The 15,177-nt window shown below is 41.8% G+C and overlaps 1 protein-coding gene across 4 annotated transcripts in view; it reads left to right on the top strand.

Moving 5' to 3' along the window:
* The window catches only part of si:dkey-100n23.5 (cyclic AMP receptor-like protein A), an 85,746-nt gene extending 72,030 nt beyond the window's left edge, over window positions 1–13,716 (top strand). For 3 of the 4 annotated variants that reach the window (XM_058081672.1, XM_058081674.1, XM_058081676.1), the window contains one exon: window positions 6,707–12,270. In XM_058081672.1, coding sequence (XP_057937655.1) covers window positions 6,707–6,874 — 168 coding nt within the window. In that variant the 3' untranslated portion in view covers window positions 6,875–12,270. The other variant, XM_058081675.1, reaches the window with a different exon arrangement.
* Window positions 13,717–15,177: the final 1,461 nt, after the last annotated feature.

Below are 15,177 nucleotides of genomic sequence, written 5' to 3' on the forward strand. Positions count from 1 at the left end.
TCTGGATACTGCAGTATCGGTATACTCCACAGTCTCCACTTTGCTGTAGCGCTGCGCTTCCTTGCTACCTTCACTCTTCTCTTGGATTGAATTTGTCTTGAGAAGGAACACACAGAGAGCATCCTTCTCCTCCGTTAGTGTTGTATGTTAGCTTGTCTCTTTCCGACTGATGCATTCACTACAACACACTTTTGTCAAAGTTTACCATAACTAAGACGGGTCGGCATGGCAACATCTATAGGTCTCCTTTTCTGATATAAACTTAACCATCAGTTTGATTTTGAAGTTTTGCTTTGTCTCCACCTTTGCTACAGACTTTATTTTGCTGTCCTTGGTCTCCTCTTGGATAAATCCATCTATTATTTACATTGCAAGACCCTCATTATTCTCCATTCTTGTTGTTTGTTAGAACCTATACTTCTGACTGATGTTTTAAACACACCATAGTTTTGGATGTTTACCACCGCAAATGCAGTACTATTTTGAATGCCTCACCACGGCAACTACAGGAGCTGCCGTTTTAACATGTAATTGATTCACAGTGTCCTTCGAAGGTCATGTATGATCTTTCACCGAAGTCCCAATCTCCACTTGGCAGCAGCGTTCCATTTTCTTGCTGCCCTCAGTCTCCTCTTGGATAAAATTTGTCAGCAGCCACATTCCCATGTTCTCCTCTGTTGGCGTTGTTTCTCAGCTCGTGTCGTTCCAACTGATGTGTTCCATGTGGCACGGTTTTCCCACTTTCACGACTCACAAAGTCGTACTCCTAGGTCGCCATGGCAACTGTAGAACTCCTCCGCTCCTATAAGTTATACCACCAACATGAAATCATGATGTCGATATAATTTCAGGCATTATATTCTATTGTCAGTTAAAAAAAAATAACAAGCTTAACTTTTCACCTTCTTCCTAAATTCAGCTTTTGCGTGATGCTGGAAGATGTTTTCACATTGGAACCGCCGAGTTGCATTTCGATAAACACCACGATCGATACAGTTCCCCCACTGATTTGTCTCAATCTACAACATTGACAGTACTTGCGGATATGAGCCGCCGCTAATATCGAACCACGAGGGTGGGAGTGAGATTGGGGGTAAAATAGTCTCTTGTCGTGTCACCCACTCAGTATGGCCAGCCAGGCTGATGACGGGCCATGAGCACAAACTGGAAGAGTGGAATATGTGCTATGACCTTCAACGCAAATGTCAATGTTCCGGCGTGGCAAGCAGGGAGGGCAACGAAGAGAGAGAACGAAGACAACACAAGTGAAATAGGATCGCAGCGCCTTCGTAAATCACAGCGGAAATGATGTTTGTGTCAGGGAACCAGGGGAGAGGCTACGGGAATCGACGACAGCGTCAGCTCCGTGCACGCACATGCACACACGCGCCAGGCAGACAGGCTCCGTGTGCGTTCGTGACTAACAGCCGGTTGTTATTCATCTTGGCATGCGACTCCCAGCAGCCCCCTCACATCAGGTGCGAGATTGGCGGCAGCAGCGGCGGCGGAGGGGAGGGGAGCGCGGGTGACTAGAGGAGGTGGTGACGGCGGGGGTGGGCGCTTGTGAGAGCGTCAAAACATTCCTGCCTCGGCGCAACGAATCTGCGCTTTCATCAGACATCTCATCGCCAACTAAACCCCCCCCCCCCCCAACCTCACCCATCACAACCGCCTCCTAGCAGCCACTGGCTCGCTCGCTTCCTTTCTGTCTGCCTCCTTCATGCTCGCCGTTTCCAGGCAGGTTCTTTCTCATTAGCAAACTACTTGGCTGCCACGTTCCACGGGACGTGAGCCACGTTTCCACCAGTTCAGTTAATCGGGTTTGTGTTTCCATCGTACCTAGAGTGTAGGTGGGGATGGGGATAGCCGTTACAGCTACGTTAATAGTATGACGTCAGTAGCACCCAGACATAAACAAAGACGATAAACACGACACGGAGCGGTGGTGCATGCTGATGTTATCTGTAAACATGTGGCACAAAAGGCAACGTGCAAGGTATTACCATATTGACCCTTTGTTTTTGGTCACATATTATTAAGAGAATTAAAAAGAAAATCATCAATGAAAAACATATATTTCTTGGCTGATGCTCTGCATACATTTTAGATGCCGAATACATGGATAAGATGGTTCTTGGGGGAAAAATACTTAAAATACTTGTTAAATTTTGGGTCAGTATGGTATGGTAAAAATAATCTTATGTTCAAGTCAATACCTCTTCGTTCGTTAGCAAGATTACGCAACACCAATCTTATGAAACTTTGTGTAGGTGAATATCAGCATAAAAATGCTCTCAACCAACAAACCCTTTACTCAGCAATGCACATGGTACAGTCTCATTTCCACACGATAAACACTTCCAAACAAATGGAAGCAGGCCAAAAATGTATACTGTGCGCACCAAAACTAAATGGGTTCTTGCTCTCCATACATTTGAAAGTGAATCGGTGGTGTAACAAACACACAAACCAACTAACAGCAGTGAAAATATTGTACTGACACAAATCATAAATAGACATGAGGGTGGGGAAAGGGTTTTCCCTGGAGAGAAGTCTAAAGAACACGGTTTGTCTTATATTTGGGGGTCTGGCATCAAATTAGCTTTTCTTCTTGTTATACTGGACATGACTGTACTGCTTGGTGGAACTCCCCTTCAAGCAACAGTCAGTATATTTACATGTACTCAATTTATCGGATTCCCCAAATAAATCAGTCTCTTCTATTTTCACACATATATGTATGAAGTCCCTGTTTACATGCACTATTTCTAATTCTATGGTCGGCGATACATTCACTGTGTACCTCGAAAGTGCTAGATGGCACTTATGTTATGAAGTCCCTGTTTACATGCACTGTTTCTAATTCGATGGTCTTCCATACATTCACTGTGTACCTCGGAAGTGCTTGATGGCACTTATGCTACATTCAGCGGTCAGAAATGTATGGCTTTTCCAGTTGACCTATTACATCACATCAAAACAACGCATCTTGGCAGCTCGTTTGAAAATTGGTAACAACAAACGCTAACATGAACGAATGAAATGCTCAGTACGGTTAAATATTGGTACATGTTAGATCGATGGCGATGGTGATTAAAACAGAGGCTCTCAAAATGTAACTATAGATATATTATACATATGTGTTCAAGTTCAAGAACATGGCAGTTTGTGTTCCCTTTGGTGGATTGATTGATTGATTACAACATGAAATTCAAATAATTATCAGAATCATCTAATGTCATTTGCATACATAATCATGAAACAGAGCCATATTCACTAATTGTGGAAAAGTATGTGGAAAAATGACCTATTTTCTGAGAAAAATTTATAAATAGTTTGACAAAAAAAATCTGACTCAGGAATGTAATTTCATTCATTTAAAGCTGCATGGGAGTCAGCGTCAACCTTTTCACGCTATTTGGTGGCTATTGCGAAACACCCTTTGCCGTCATAGCAGCCACAAGCCATCTCCCTGGCTCGTCATTCGCTTCCAAATGTCGGCCACGTGTCTGCGGTTATTTGGACCATGACTTTTTTTTCTCAGAGGGAATATAATGTCCCTTTTGTTTTTCAATCTGGTTTTGTAGCACCAGTCTAAAAAAAAAAAAAAAAAACAGTTGCTGTGGTGATGATCGTGATGCACTAACATGGAAGGCATTGGTGTTATCCCAAAACCAAGTTTATACACAAATCTAAATGTCAGCCAACTATTGTATCCTACTGCAATGTGATATAGTCCAAGTCACTTTCAGAAGACCTAAATCCTGGCTGCTGACCTCAGATCTTCTCTGTGATTTGAGTTTGAGGAGTCCATTTATTGCTTTCCTCAGCTTGACAAAGGACACCAGCATGTTCTCCTTGGCTAACCGTTTTCTCCAGTTACTCCAGTTTCCTCCCATATTGTGAAAACATGCCCTTAATGCTCCAATTAACCATAAAGTCTCCTGTATAACCGGTGTGTGGTCTGTTAAAGCAAATAACTACCAGGATCTCTGATGGGACCAATTGGCATTACAACAGTTTCATTACAAGTATCATGAATGATCAGCATACAGCACCCTTATTTACCTCTGCATGCGATTGAAAATGTTGCTGCTCAGCTGTTGGTTGAGATTTTTACAGAGGGTTATTGTCATTAATTTCATAGACCTGTTGTATTGCTACTGCATCAAGAATAGTGTTGCGTTCGAGAACTTCATGTCAGGGAGCTGGCTATTTATTAAAAGGGGACATAATTCTAAGAGTCTGCTGGGTTGGTGCCAGTTGGCGGCAGTGGAATTTGCTGTGGCGCCTAGTGTCAGCAATAAGGTGTCTAGTGGCGTGCAGTGGCTCAAACTGCCTCCCAACTGGCTCGTGGTGGCCCGTAAATTTAGTTTGTCGGCAAGAAAATTTCAAAATGTTTAAAATCTTCATCCACCAAGTAGAACCAAATGTCTCAAACAATCCGCCTGTTGGAATCCACTGGAATGTAATGGTGCGAGCCAAGTTGAGCCAATGATGCTAGGAGTCCACTGGGCCGGCGCCGGTTGGTGCCAGTTCGCACCAAAGATTATGTGATTGGCACATAGTGGCTTGCTGTGGCGGCGAATAATGGCAACATGCCGAGCGAACATTAATTCGGCGCCACAGCGAGCCACTATGCGCCAATCACATAATCTTTGGAGCGAACTGGCATCAACTGGCTCTGGCCCAGTGGACTCCTAGCATAATATGCTAATTTTTGGCCCTTTGTATTCAGATCTTGTATCTAGATATTCCAGAATCTTTCATAACTGTCTGTATTAATTGATTCTACCCACAGCCCGCCTCCCCGGGCACACCCGTATAAGGAAGTTACCAGCTGGATGGAGCTGGTGTCTTCTCACAAGGCTCACTGTGATGTCACAGTGTTAGGTGTTAGAAAAAACTCTCTGAAACCAGCATTCAGCATAGTTTAACACAAGAATACAACATTCTAACTACATTTATATGTCAGAAAAGTGGAAAAATGCTTAATAGGTCCCCGTTAAAGGTATATATCTGTAAATTCAGGATGGGGGCAAAAAAAGGAATAAACTGCATGAGAAAAGACACATTTTTAAGGGTACTGACAGGTATTGCTTTGTAGCGTTGATGGGTAAATTAAAAAGACACAGCGGTAAATCAGTAGCTTACTTTTTTTCAAAAGACAATGAGTCATCTCGGATGAACATACAAATTCACTCTCACTCTTGTTTTTTCGTCAAAAAAAACAAAATCGATGTTGTCACTGGCCATTCTGTAGAAAGCTATGAAGTGGCTCCCCCCTCCTGCCCCAATCCAATCATAAAGAAGTTTGACTTTAAGTATTGGACAACTACATCATCGTCCATCAGGAGTCTAATTAGGAGCCACCACTTCTGGGCCTTCTGTCATCGTCTTCTAGCTGGAGGAAAGCCAAAGGTGGCAGACATTGCTCCATTCAGCTCCTGATATTCCTGCTATACTACTATACTAAACAACTACATTTCTTGCTCTGCCTTAGTATTATATTCCACTTTCTCCCATTTTCTGCAGAGTTCCATTTTCTTGCTGCCCTCAGTCTCCGCTCGGGTGAAATTTGTCTCTTAAATTCCAAGATGAGACCCACACAATTCTAACAATAGCTAACCCTCTTGCTCTGCCTTAGCTCTGGACACAGCAGTATTACTGTATACTCCACAGTGTCCACTTTGCTGAATCACTCCTATTTTCATGCCTCCTCTTTGATGAATGAAAGTAGCTGAAGACAGCTTGAAAACTGTCAGGCATACCCATAGTCTCTTCAGTACTGCAGCGCTCCTGTTTTAGTTCTGCCTTCAGTCCTTTCTGAGTTCAAAATAATAAACACATGAGACACTTGTTAACATTAGCTTTCCGTGCCTTACGGGTGAAGGCCACAGCATTATACTCCATAGTCTCCACTATTTTTGCCACCCTCTTGGATAAAATAGTTATATTGTGAGAATTTGTATTGTTGGCATTTCTTGTTCCATCTGATGGGGTCACTATATGGCAACAATAGCAAAAACCTATTCCTCGACGTGAGGTCTGTTTTCTTGCTGCCCCCAATCTCCTTATTTGTCTCCTTATTGAGACTTAAATACAGGACATCTTTGTTTTCCATTTTATGTTTGTGTCTCTCATCTGACTTTATTCACGTACAAGTTAAACGTGAATGTTCAGTCCATTTTCTTTTGGCCCTCAATCTCCCCTTGGATAAAATGTTACTGAGAAGTAGGTACAGGAGATACAGTCATTCTCCTCCAGTATTTTCTTGCACTTTGTTCTGTTCAGTTGAACTTGTTTTCTTGGTGCCCTAAGTCTCTTCCTTTTTAAAAGTCATCCCTGTGCCTCCGCATGCTGAGAAGTAAATGCAGAGCCTCAGTCTCCTCCATTGCTGTTGTTTGTCGTTCATTGTCACCATGGCAACTACCAAAATCCCATTGTCCTTCAAGCTATACTCAAACCTGCAGTCCGTTTTGTTGCTGCCCTCAGTCTCCTGATGGATAAAATGTGTCTCTAAATGAGAAGTAAACACAGGAGACCATCATTCGCCATTATGTTCCGACGCATTTGTCCAATTCAACAGTTTTTTTCCAATGCACAGCTGCCGAGCCCCCTTAAGTACCACCAAGTCGGTACTATGTAGCGGAAAAGCGACGTGGGACTTGCTGTCTCCAGTGACTGTGAACTTTTTGTTCCCCAGCTGGCCCTGCAGTCACGGCTATGCGACAGGACCCGCATCGGGGAGTACCATGCCGGCACCGTGCGCTACACCCAAGCCGACCTGCTCGAGATGAGCGACGACGAGGACGATAAGGACAACACTCTCTTCTATGCGCCGCACATGACCCTGAAAGACCGAGGGCCCTGAGGGGGAGACAAAGGACGGCGAGGACTGACAAAGAAAAATGCGGCGGATTAGAAAGCAGGGAGGGAAAAAGAAGGTGGGGAGAGAATGGAAGGGAAGATTGGGGGGAAAGTCAGGCAGATAGAAGCCGGAGATGAGCTGTCAGGTTCCATTATTAATCCCCATCCTTTACTATTTAATATCCTAAAGACGCGCACATGCACATACTGAGCAGGGCTGCAATACTACAAGCGGAGCGCTAAAGATCCTCCTCGTGTTTAAAAAGGCTTCCGCTGCATCCCGAAGGTCTTAAAACATTCCTCATCACTGCCCCCTCGGCTCCTTCAATCTGCACTTTTGGCATACCACCAAGATGGAGGAGGGGGGAAAAAAAAGAAGAGAACCGCTGAAAGGCAATCATAACAAGGTGCTAGTTTAGCATTCAGAGCAATTACCTTTTCACCTCTCTGCAGGAGATGAGGAGAAAAGCAGGGCTTTTTTATGTGTGTGCTGGAACATGACCACTCTTCTTCCTGCTTATTTTCACTAAGGAGGTGATGCATAGCAGGAAATATGTGTGCGTTGGACAGTATTTGTTTCTGCCTTTTGTGTATTGTCACTTTCTGATAAAAAACATCTACGTAATGTTTTTTTTTCTTTTTTGACTAAGTATACGTGATTAACTATGAAAAAAAATTAATTGATTGTCATTCTGAACTCTTCTTTCCATGCCAACATCACGCTGACTTGCTATATAGCTAACGTCCCGAAGCTCATGTTATGTCCTCCATCATCAACAGCGCCTCTGCTGGTTGCTGTCTAGTAGTACACTCCATTTTGCCTCAATTGCTTCAAAACATCGCTAAAAAAATCATTTTTACGATCATTATTTTACGCTACTTTTGTCATTTTTTTAACGTTTTTTTTCTTACGAATTCCGATAAAGAAAGCTCCTCTGTTCATGTTCCTTCAGGCTTGTAACAAATGACATAGCACGGATAAACAACATGTTCGCAAAGTATGGCATTGACATTTTACAATACAATCACTGTCATTATAGGCTAATGGCTAACGTAGCCAACCCCGTTTTGACCCGAATGCATCAATCCGACTCAGCTTGGCCAAATTCGACCTTTATTTATGATTGGCAACAAACCCATAACGTTCAATCTGTATCCAACGGTATCGTCATATCAGCAATTTTTATATCTGGAGACGCTGATAACTAATCGTCATAAAATGAACATGCATGTTTTTTTATCAGTCAGAGGACAATACTATTGTTTACTTTTGTGCATAATCATGCAGTATTCTGTGAAAATGATATATCTCTATTTTCGTTGAGATCTCAACATGGGTCAAAATTGTTCTCGCATGCTTCATTTTTGATGAAGTTGCAACATTGAAAATACATTGTATATCCAGTATTATGTATAATGTAGAATGTCCTGTGAGATGTGGAGTGGAACTCTACGGTCATTCATTTCTTTGCTTTCCGTATAGATGAATGCACATGAGTGAGTTTGCAAAAAAAAAAAATTCTATAGTACAGTAACGTACTAAAGTATTATTGTTTACTTTTACACATAATGTTGTACACCTTTATACAGTCATTTCTCGTCTATTGCAGTTAATTGGGCCCAGACCCAACCCTGATTTCCATGAAGTAGAATTCCATTTTAATAAATGAAACATTTTTATACTTTATATACTATACTTTATACTCTAATATTCTTTGTTTACACAACATTGCTCAACTTTAATGCTCAGGCTATGCGTTCGCTACAGGGATACAAGAGACGGCCATGGCTTTAACTGTTAGCAAGCTAACTATTTGGCCTCCAATTAATTTACTGTGTTCTAAATTTAAGAAGGGGGTTAAAGCGGAGTGGGGTAAAAGGAATATCAAGCCAAAAAGTACCACTTCCACACCAACTTCTTCGTCGGATATGCCATTCCATGGCAGTGTGACTGTAATCTAATATGTGTAATATGTGTCAATAATGATGACTAGTTGCCAGAATACGATGTTTTGTCTTTGATAGCCCATAGTCAACCACAAAACAGCGATCAATGATTAAGTCATTCATTTTGGAAAAAAAAACACAATAGAGCAAATGAACAATGATCAAACCGTGATATTGCGAAGAACGACTGTATCTCCAAATTTCATAGAAGTCAACATGGGCTAAAATCATTTATTGACAATGTACAAAATTTGGAGATGCTTGTTTACGTTTTTTTTTCTATTGTACATGACAGTATTATTGTTTCCCTTGACGCATAGTATCCTATGCAAAGCATGAATCTCGAAATTTTGTTGTTTTTTTGCTTTTGTACCAACCAAGTTGTCCATCTGCTGTGTCCGACATTTTTTGTTCGCAGAACACAGGTCACAGTTTTATTCACATCACGATCTAATTTTGCGTGATTATAACAGTACGTGAGAGCTCAACGTGGCTCGAGAATTGTATCGCTCTCATTAATTGTAGTGAAGTTATGACATTTTTTTTGTTAAGGATTTCAGGTCAAAATCACTCAAAATTTGGAGGCGTATGTTTTTCCTATTGGGCAGAGACGATGGGTCTTTTTGAAAGATTTAGTGTTGTTTTAATATGTAAAAATGCTAGTGCTCTTTTATGTACTGTATTTATAATATGTATATTTAAATGTACATTTTATATTTATATGGTCCTAACCTGCTGCACAGCCTTGTGAACAACAAAAATATTTCACACACACACTTTTTCCCCCCCGAAGGTCCAAACAGGTAAATTATGGCAGAGGGCTAGCGCTGCTTAGCAACAGTCTCTGACAGTTCATCATCTCATGGCACGTGTCAGTGGCGCCATGAGATGTGATTGGCAGCATAATAGCGTCCATTTAAATTCAGCCTTGCCCAATTTCTTCTTGTTTACCATTTTTTTCAGCGGCCTGTGTGAAGTGACCGCTGTCAGTGGCCTCTCTTGACAAGTTGAACTAATGACCTGACACTTGACCCCCTTTTCACCCCCCCCAACCCCCAGAGCTGTTGAACTTTCCCGCCGGGTGTCAGTGACACCACAGTGCGACTGAGTTAGCACTTTAACGGCGCTTTGCCACCATCTTACACAAACACACACGCAGGCGTGCATCCCTTCCCTTATTTTTGGCAGCCTCGCTGGTTTGACTTGACTTGCACTCCATCAAATAAATGAGCAGCAGAGACATTTCATAACAAAGCAGCGCCTGGGTGTGTTTATTTCTCTTGCACGCTGATGCTTGCTTTGCAAAGGCTGCTCAACCGTGCATGTGGGTGATGTACCAGCAAGCCACCTTCAAAATTGAATAGAAAATACAAAAATCCCCGAAAAAAAAAAAAAGTCATAAGGTTTTGGGAAAAAGATATAACATTCTGAGGAAAAGTTGCAATGTTTAAAAATATATATATAATGTTAGTTTTAAAAAATTAAAAAGGATGTTATTGTTCACGAGAAAAAAAGCATAACGTCATGCAAATTAAGTCGTAATTTTCCGATGAAAAGTATGGTCAACCGTTTGGAAGAAAAAAGTTATCAGTTTAGGAGAATGAAGTCGTAGAGTTACGAGAAAAATGATTCATATGAAAAAAAGTTTCAATGTTACGAGAAAAAAGTAAAGAGAAAAATGTGACGATTACAAGAAAAAGTCATAAATCGAAGATGAGCCAGAAAGGCAAAATGAACATTAATTTTACGACAATGTCATGAGAAAACGGTCGAAATTCTGAAGAAAAAGTTCTATTCTAAGAGTGGCGTTGTTAAGGAAAAAAAGCTGTACAGTTGTGACAATAAACCCGTACGGAGAAAAAAGTCGTAATTTGAGAAAACAGTGGAAAACGTCAAAATATGATGAGAAACGTCATAATGTTTTTTAAGAAAAGTGGCCATGCTGGTTTTTTCATATGATGATGAGACAAAAATTGAATATTACATGACTCAAGTAGTAACTTTACATTATGTACTACCATGTTAATAAAATCGTAACATCATGAGAGAAAGTCCATATTACGAGGAAGTTGCAATTGCATTTTAACTTGATCTGCGACAATTAATCGTATTAATCAATTTGCCGATTAATTGACAACTATTTACATAATCTAGTAATCTTTTTTGACATTTAAATATGTAAATATCCTCTGATTTCAGCCTCTCCAAATGGGATTTCCTTAGTCATCCATGAAAGCAGACCTATCATATTTGTATTTTAGCCAAAACAAAATATTCACACATATCAGCTTTAACTTTAGAGAACAATATTTTTGTCTCTTTTTTGATATGTTGTGGACCCAAGCTAACTGTATGCGTTAGCTTCATATTAACTTGACCATCTATGGCCTACCCAATCACTCTACTATTTTAAAACAAGCTTCAGATTAATTGACAAAGAAAATAATCATGATTGTATTTTTGTGTACATTTATTGTCTTGCTGACGCCATTTTCAATATATTTTTTTTAATTATTTCATTATTATTATTTTTTTTGATCCTTTGTATTGAGTTATGATCTCCTATAGAGCAGCTACACACAATAGCCCGCACAGAATACTTTCTCGATCTTCCAGAATCTGCACCTAATCTGCACCAGAGAGCGTATCGCGCCTAAGGAAGCCGGCTCCTCTGTGACATCACAAGAGAACAGTTTTGCAACGCCCTCTGAAACAGAGTGTTTTAAAGTCATCCCAAACATCTTTCAGGGCTCACTTCCAAAAGCGCAAACCTCATCTGAAACTTAGGCATCGTTTAACACGAAAATACAACATTCTACATTCTACATTTATAGGTCAGAAAAGTAGGAAATATTCAAGAATATTCAAGCGACAAACCTGAAATTAAGTGTTTTTTTTAATTCAATTAATCTGAAAAATAATCGACCGATGAATGGATTTGAATAATCATGAGTTGCAGTCCTAATTTGAACATGCCTCACGGCCATTTGAATGGGGACGGCATTAAGATGCTTGCTCGGTGTTTGGTTTTAAATGACGGATATGAATTCCAGTTGCACCCTGCTGGTCGTCGTTGGTCTGTGCATATGCGAAACAGGATTTTGATTAAAGAAAGCAGAAAACCTGACTTTAGCTTTGCCCTCTAGCCAAAACAAAAGGACCCCATACAGATGCTTAAACATTTCAAGACCCGCACCATTGGAGCCGAGGAAATAAGCGAATTTCCCTGTCATGCGGGAAGAATTATTATTCCCCCCACCCCTGTCCCCTCCACTCCTCGGTATCGTTGCATGCTTCGTAATTGGATACAATTTAACAGCCGCGGCCCACGGGCATGTCGGCAGGCACGCGGCCTACTATTAGCTGTCCTCGACTCGCCAGCCTATCATTTGTCAGATCTCTGTTTGTGTGCTTCTGTATGCGTGCGTGTGTGTGTGTGTGTGTGTGTGTGTGTGTGTGTAGCAGCAGAAACCCCAGCCATTGTTGGAGTCCGGCCATTGACGCACAGAGGAGGGAGGAGGGAGGCCAGGCGGAACGGCGACAGCGGCAACAAAACAAGGTGGAGCTTTGTCACCTCGCAGCCATGGTGTGTGTCACGGGCCTGACGGCTGTTTGAGCGCCACCTGTTGTTTATTACAGCCCCGCCGTATTTATAGTGGTGCGGTCGCCAGCACGACCGCCCCCGTATATCCCTCATCACCGGCCGCTTTCGTTTTAATGGCGAGATCACAGGCGAACCGCCCGCACGCAATGATGTCTTCAAAGAGGAGCCCCCTCACATCAAATAGTTCAATTAGCTGCTTTGGCTGCAGGCTGTTTGCATTGAACTCCGTGAGGAGCTGCCCTTTGCAAAGCTAGCATAATCACCTCCGACGTTACGCACAAAACTGACGGCATTAAATCAGCCGGGCAAAAATGTACCATGTGTCACATGACTACTCGGCCTCAGACGCAATATGATTTACAGTATGTGACGTGTAGTCACACAAGTAGCCACAAAACTGCTAAATTGTCCCCATGACGACAAACATCGCAATATTACGAGAAAATTTTCATGTCGAAAAAAATGTTCTATGATAACGTGTCGAGAATTCATTTTCATAAGAAAGAATAAGAATCTGAAGAAAGCTGTAATATTATGTTGTTGAACTTGGAAAAAAGTCGTAATATCACGTGAAAAACGCTTTAACGCGACAAGAAAAAAGTCACAAGTTCATTCGAATGAAGTCGTAAAGTTACGCGAAAAAACGACAACGTTATATAATAGTATATATAGTCATTATGTAGCAAGAAAAGTTGAAAATAATAAAGCTATGTTCCGACGTTACAGCTAGCATAGGCTAGCATACCTCAGCAACCCTCGTGAGGACAAGCGGCGTAGAAAATGTTCCGACTTTAATCTTGTAAACATTCTGGCAAAACGTTGCATCTTTGTAACTATTGTAGCTAATATTTTTTTTTAAAAGTGCGAGAATTTTGACGGAATGTTATGGACATAAAATTATATTTGTATGGAACATTAAGAAGTAATTGTAAGAAAAATGTTTTTAATGTTTATTATTATACAAGACATGTTTTAAAAAGTGGTGAAAAATGTCGAAATAAAATCATAAAACATCTTCTATTTAAGTGTCATAAAGACGTTAAAAAAATAGCGGCTATTGTACAGATTGAAAATGTCGAGGAGCAACAGGTTTCAGGGTGGTGACGTCATCACACAACAACCAATCACAACCATCCTATTAACATCACTATCCCTATTATCATTCTAATGAGGACACGAGGTTGTGTGACGTCAGCGCGTGTCCTGCTTGCTGTGTGATAAGACCGAGCTAGCCTCTTTTACTTCCATCCTGGAAAGAGTTAAATTCATCACACACGCACACACACAGCCTGCCACCGCCCCAGATAACGGAGGGGCGCCTCGCCAGCCTGCCTCCGCTAATCGCAGTGGCGGGGGGAGGGATGGTGGAGGGGGGTGGTGGTGGTGGTGGTGGGGAGGACGGGGGGGGAGCGAAGCGCCGGCGGCCTCTCCTCACATCGCTGGGCTTTTTTATTGACGCGCGCGCGCGTGTGTGTGCACGCGTCAGCAGAGCGCTAAAGAGGTTTGTGTGTGAGGGGTGTGTGTGTGTAAGCCGAGTGCTAAAGACGGTGTGTATGTACGTGGAATACTGTGCGTGAATGTGTGTGCGCTATAGTGAGGTGTGTGTGTGTGTGTGTGTGTGCGTGCAGCAGAGCGCTAAAGAGAGGCTGTGTGTGTGTGTGCGTGTGTGTGTGTGTGAGAGAGAGAGAGCAGCGGAAAGCAGGCAGGGAGAGGCGGGGAGCTGCGAGGGTGGGTGGCGAGGTTATGAGCGGAACTCGACAGAGGCCGACAGACGCGAGGGGGGAGGAGGATGACGGAGGGGGGGGGGGGGGGGGGGGTGGTGTGCAGCGAGTCTTTCTTGTGCTGCGCTGAGAGAGCCGCCGCCGCCGCCACCACCGCGCCGCTCCTTCTCTGATAACGCTCGTTTGAAGCTCTTTTATCGCCGCGTTTCAAATAAGCACGACGCCGCTTTTTCCGACATCCTAAGGAGGCGCTTACGAACGACGAACTGTGCCACGTCAAGGTGCGATGATTGATTACGATGAAGACAGCGTGTTAAAGGCAGCGCTGAAAATAAAGTCGGAATGTTATGTGAAAATAAACTACGATTCCACGAGAATAAAGTCACGTTGTTGCAATAGAAAACGCTAATGTTACGAGAGTCCTTATGTTACGAAAATAAAGTTGTAACAGTTGTAACGCTCCGAGAATCTTAATGAGAATGTAATCTTATGAGAAGTCAACATTGCGCAAAAGTTGTAATGTTAGGAGAATTATCTTATGTGAGAATCTGTAATGTTGCGACAATAAAACGGTATGTTACGAACGAGTAGAAGCTGTAATGTAACATTCATTGAATAATGTATTTTACGAGAAAAATCTTTATTTGTATGAGAATAAAGCCGTTACATTACAAGAAAATCTGGAACGTTTTCGAGAACAAGGTCTGAATGCTACAAGCAACAACGCTGTATTGTCGGAAAGAGTCGTGTTACAAGAGTAAAGTCGTAATGTTACTGGAAAAAAAGTTGTTATCGCACAGGAATTAAGTCATAATGTTATCAGCAAAAAAAAGCTGTAATATTACATCGAAAATGTTATTTGACAAGAATAAAGTTATGTTACGAGAATAAAATCGTCACGTTCGTAGAAAAAAGTCATACTCTTACGAGAATTAAGTCGTAATGATACCCGAAAAACATTATGACATTATTACATTATGACAATAGCATTGTAGTGTTTGTAATGTAACTCGAGAAAAGTTATGTTACAAGAAT

Source organism: Doryrhamphus excisus, chromosome 9 (genome assembly GCF_030265055.1).
Source record: "Doryrhamphus excisus isolate RoL2022-K1 chromosome 9, RoL_Dexc_1.0, whole genome shotgun sequence".
NCBI classification, from domain to species: Eukaryota; Metazoa; Chordata; class Actinopteri; order Syngnathiformes; family Syngnathidae; genus Doryrhamphus; species Doryrhamphus excisus.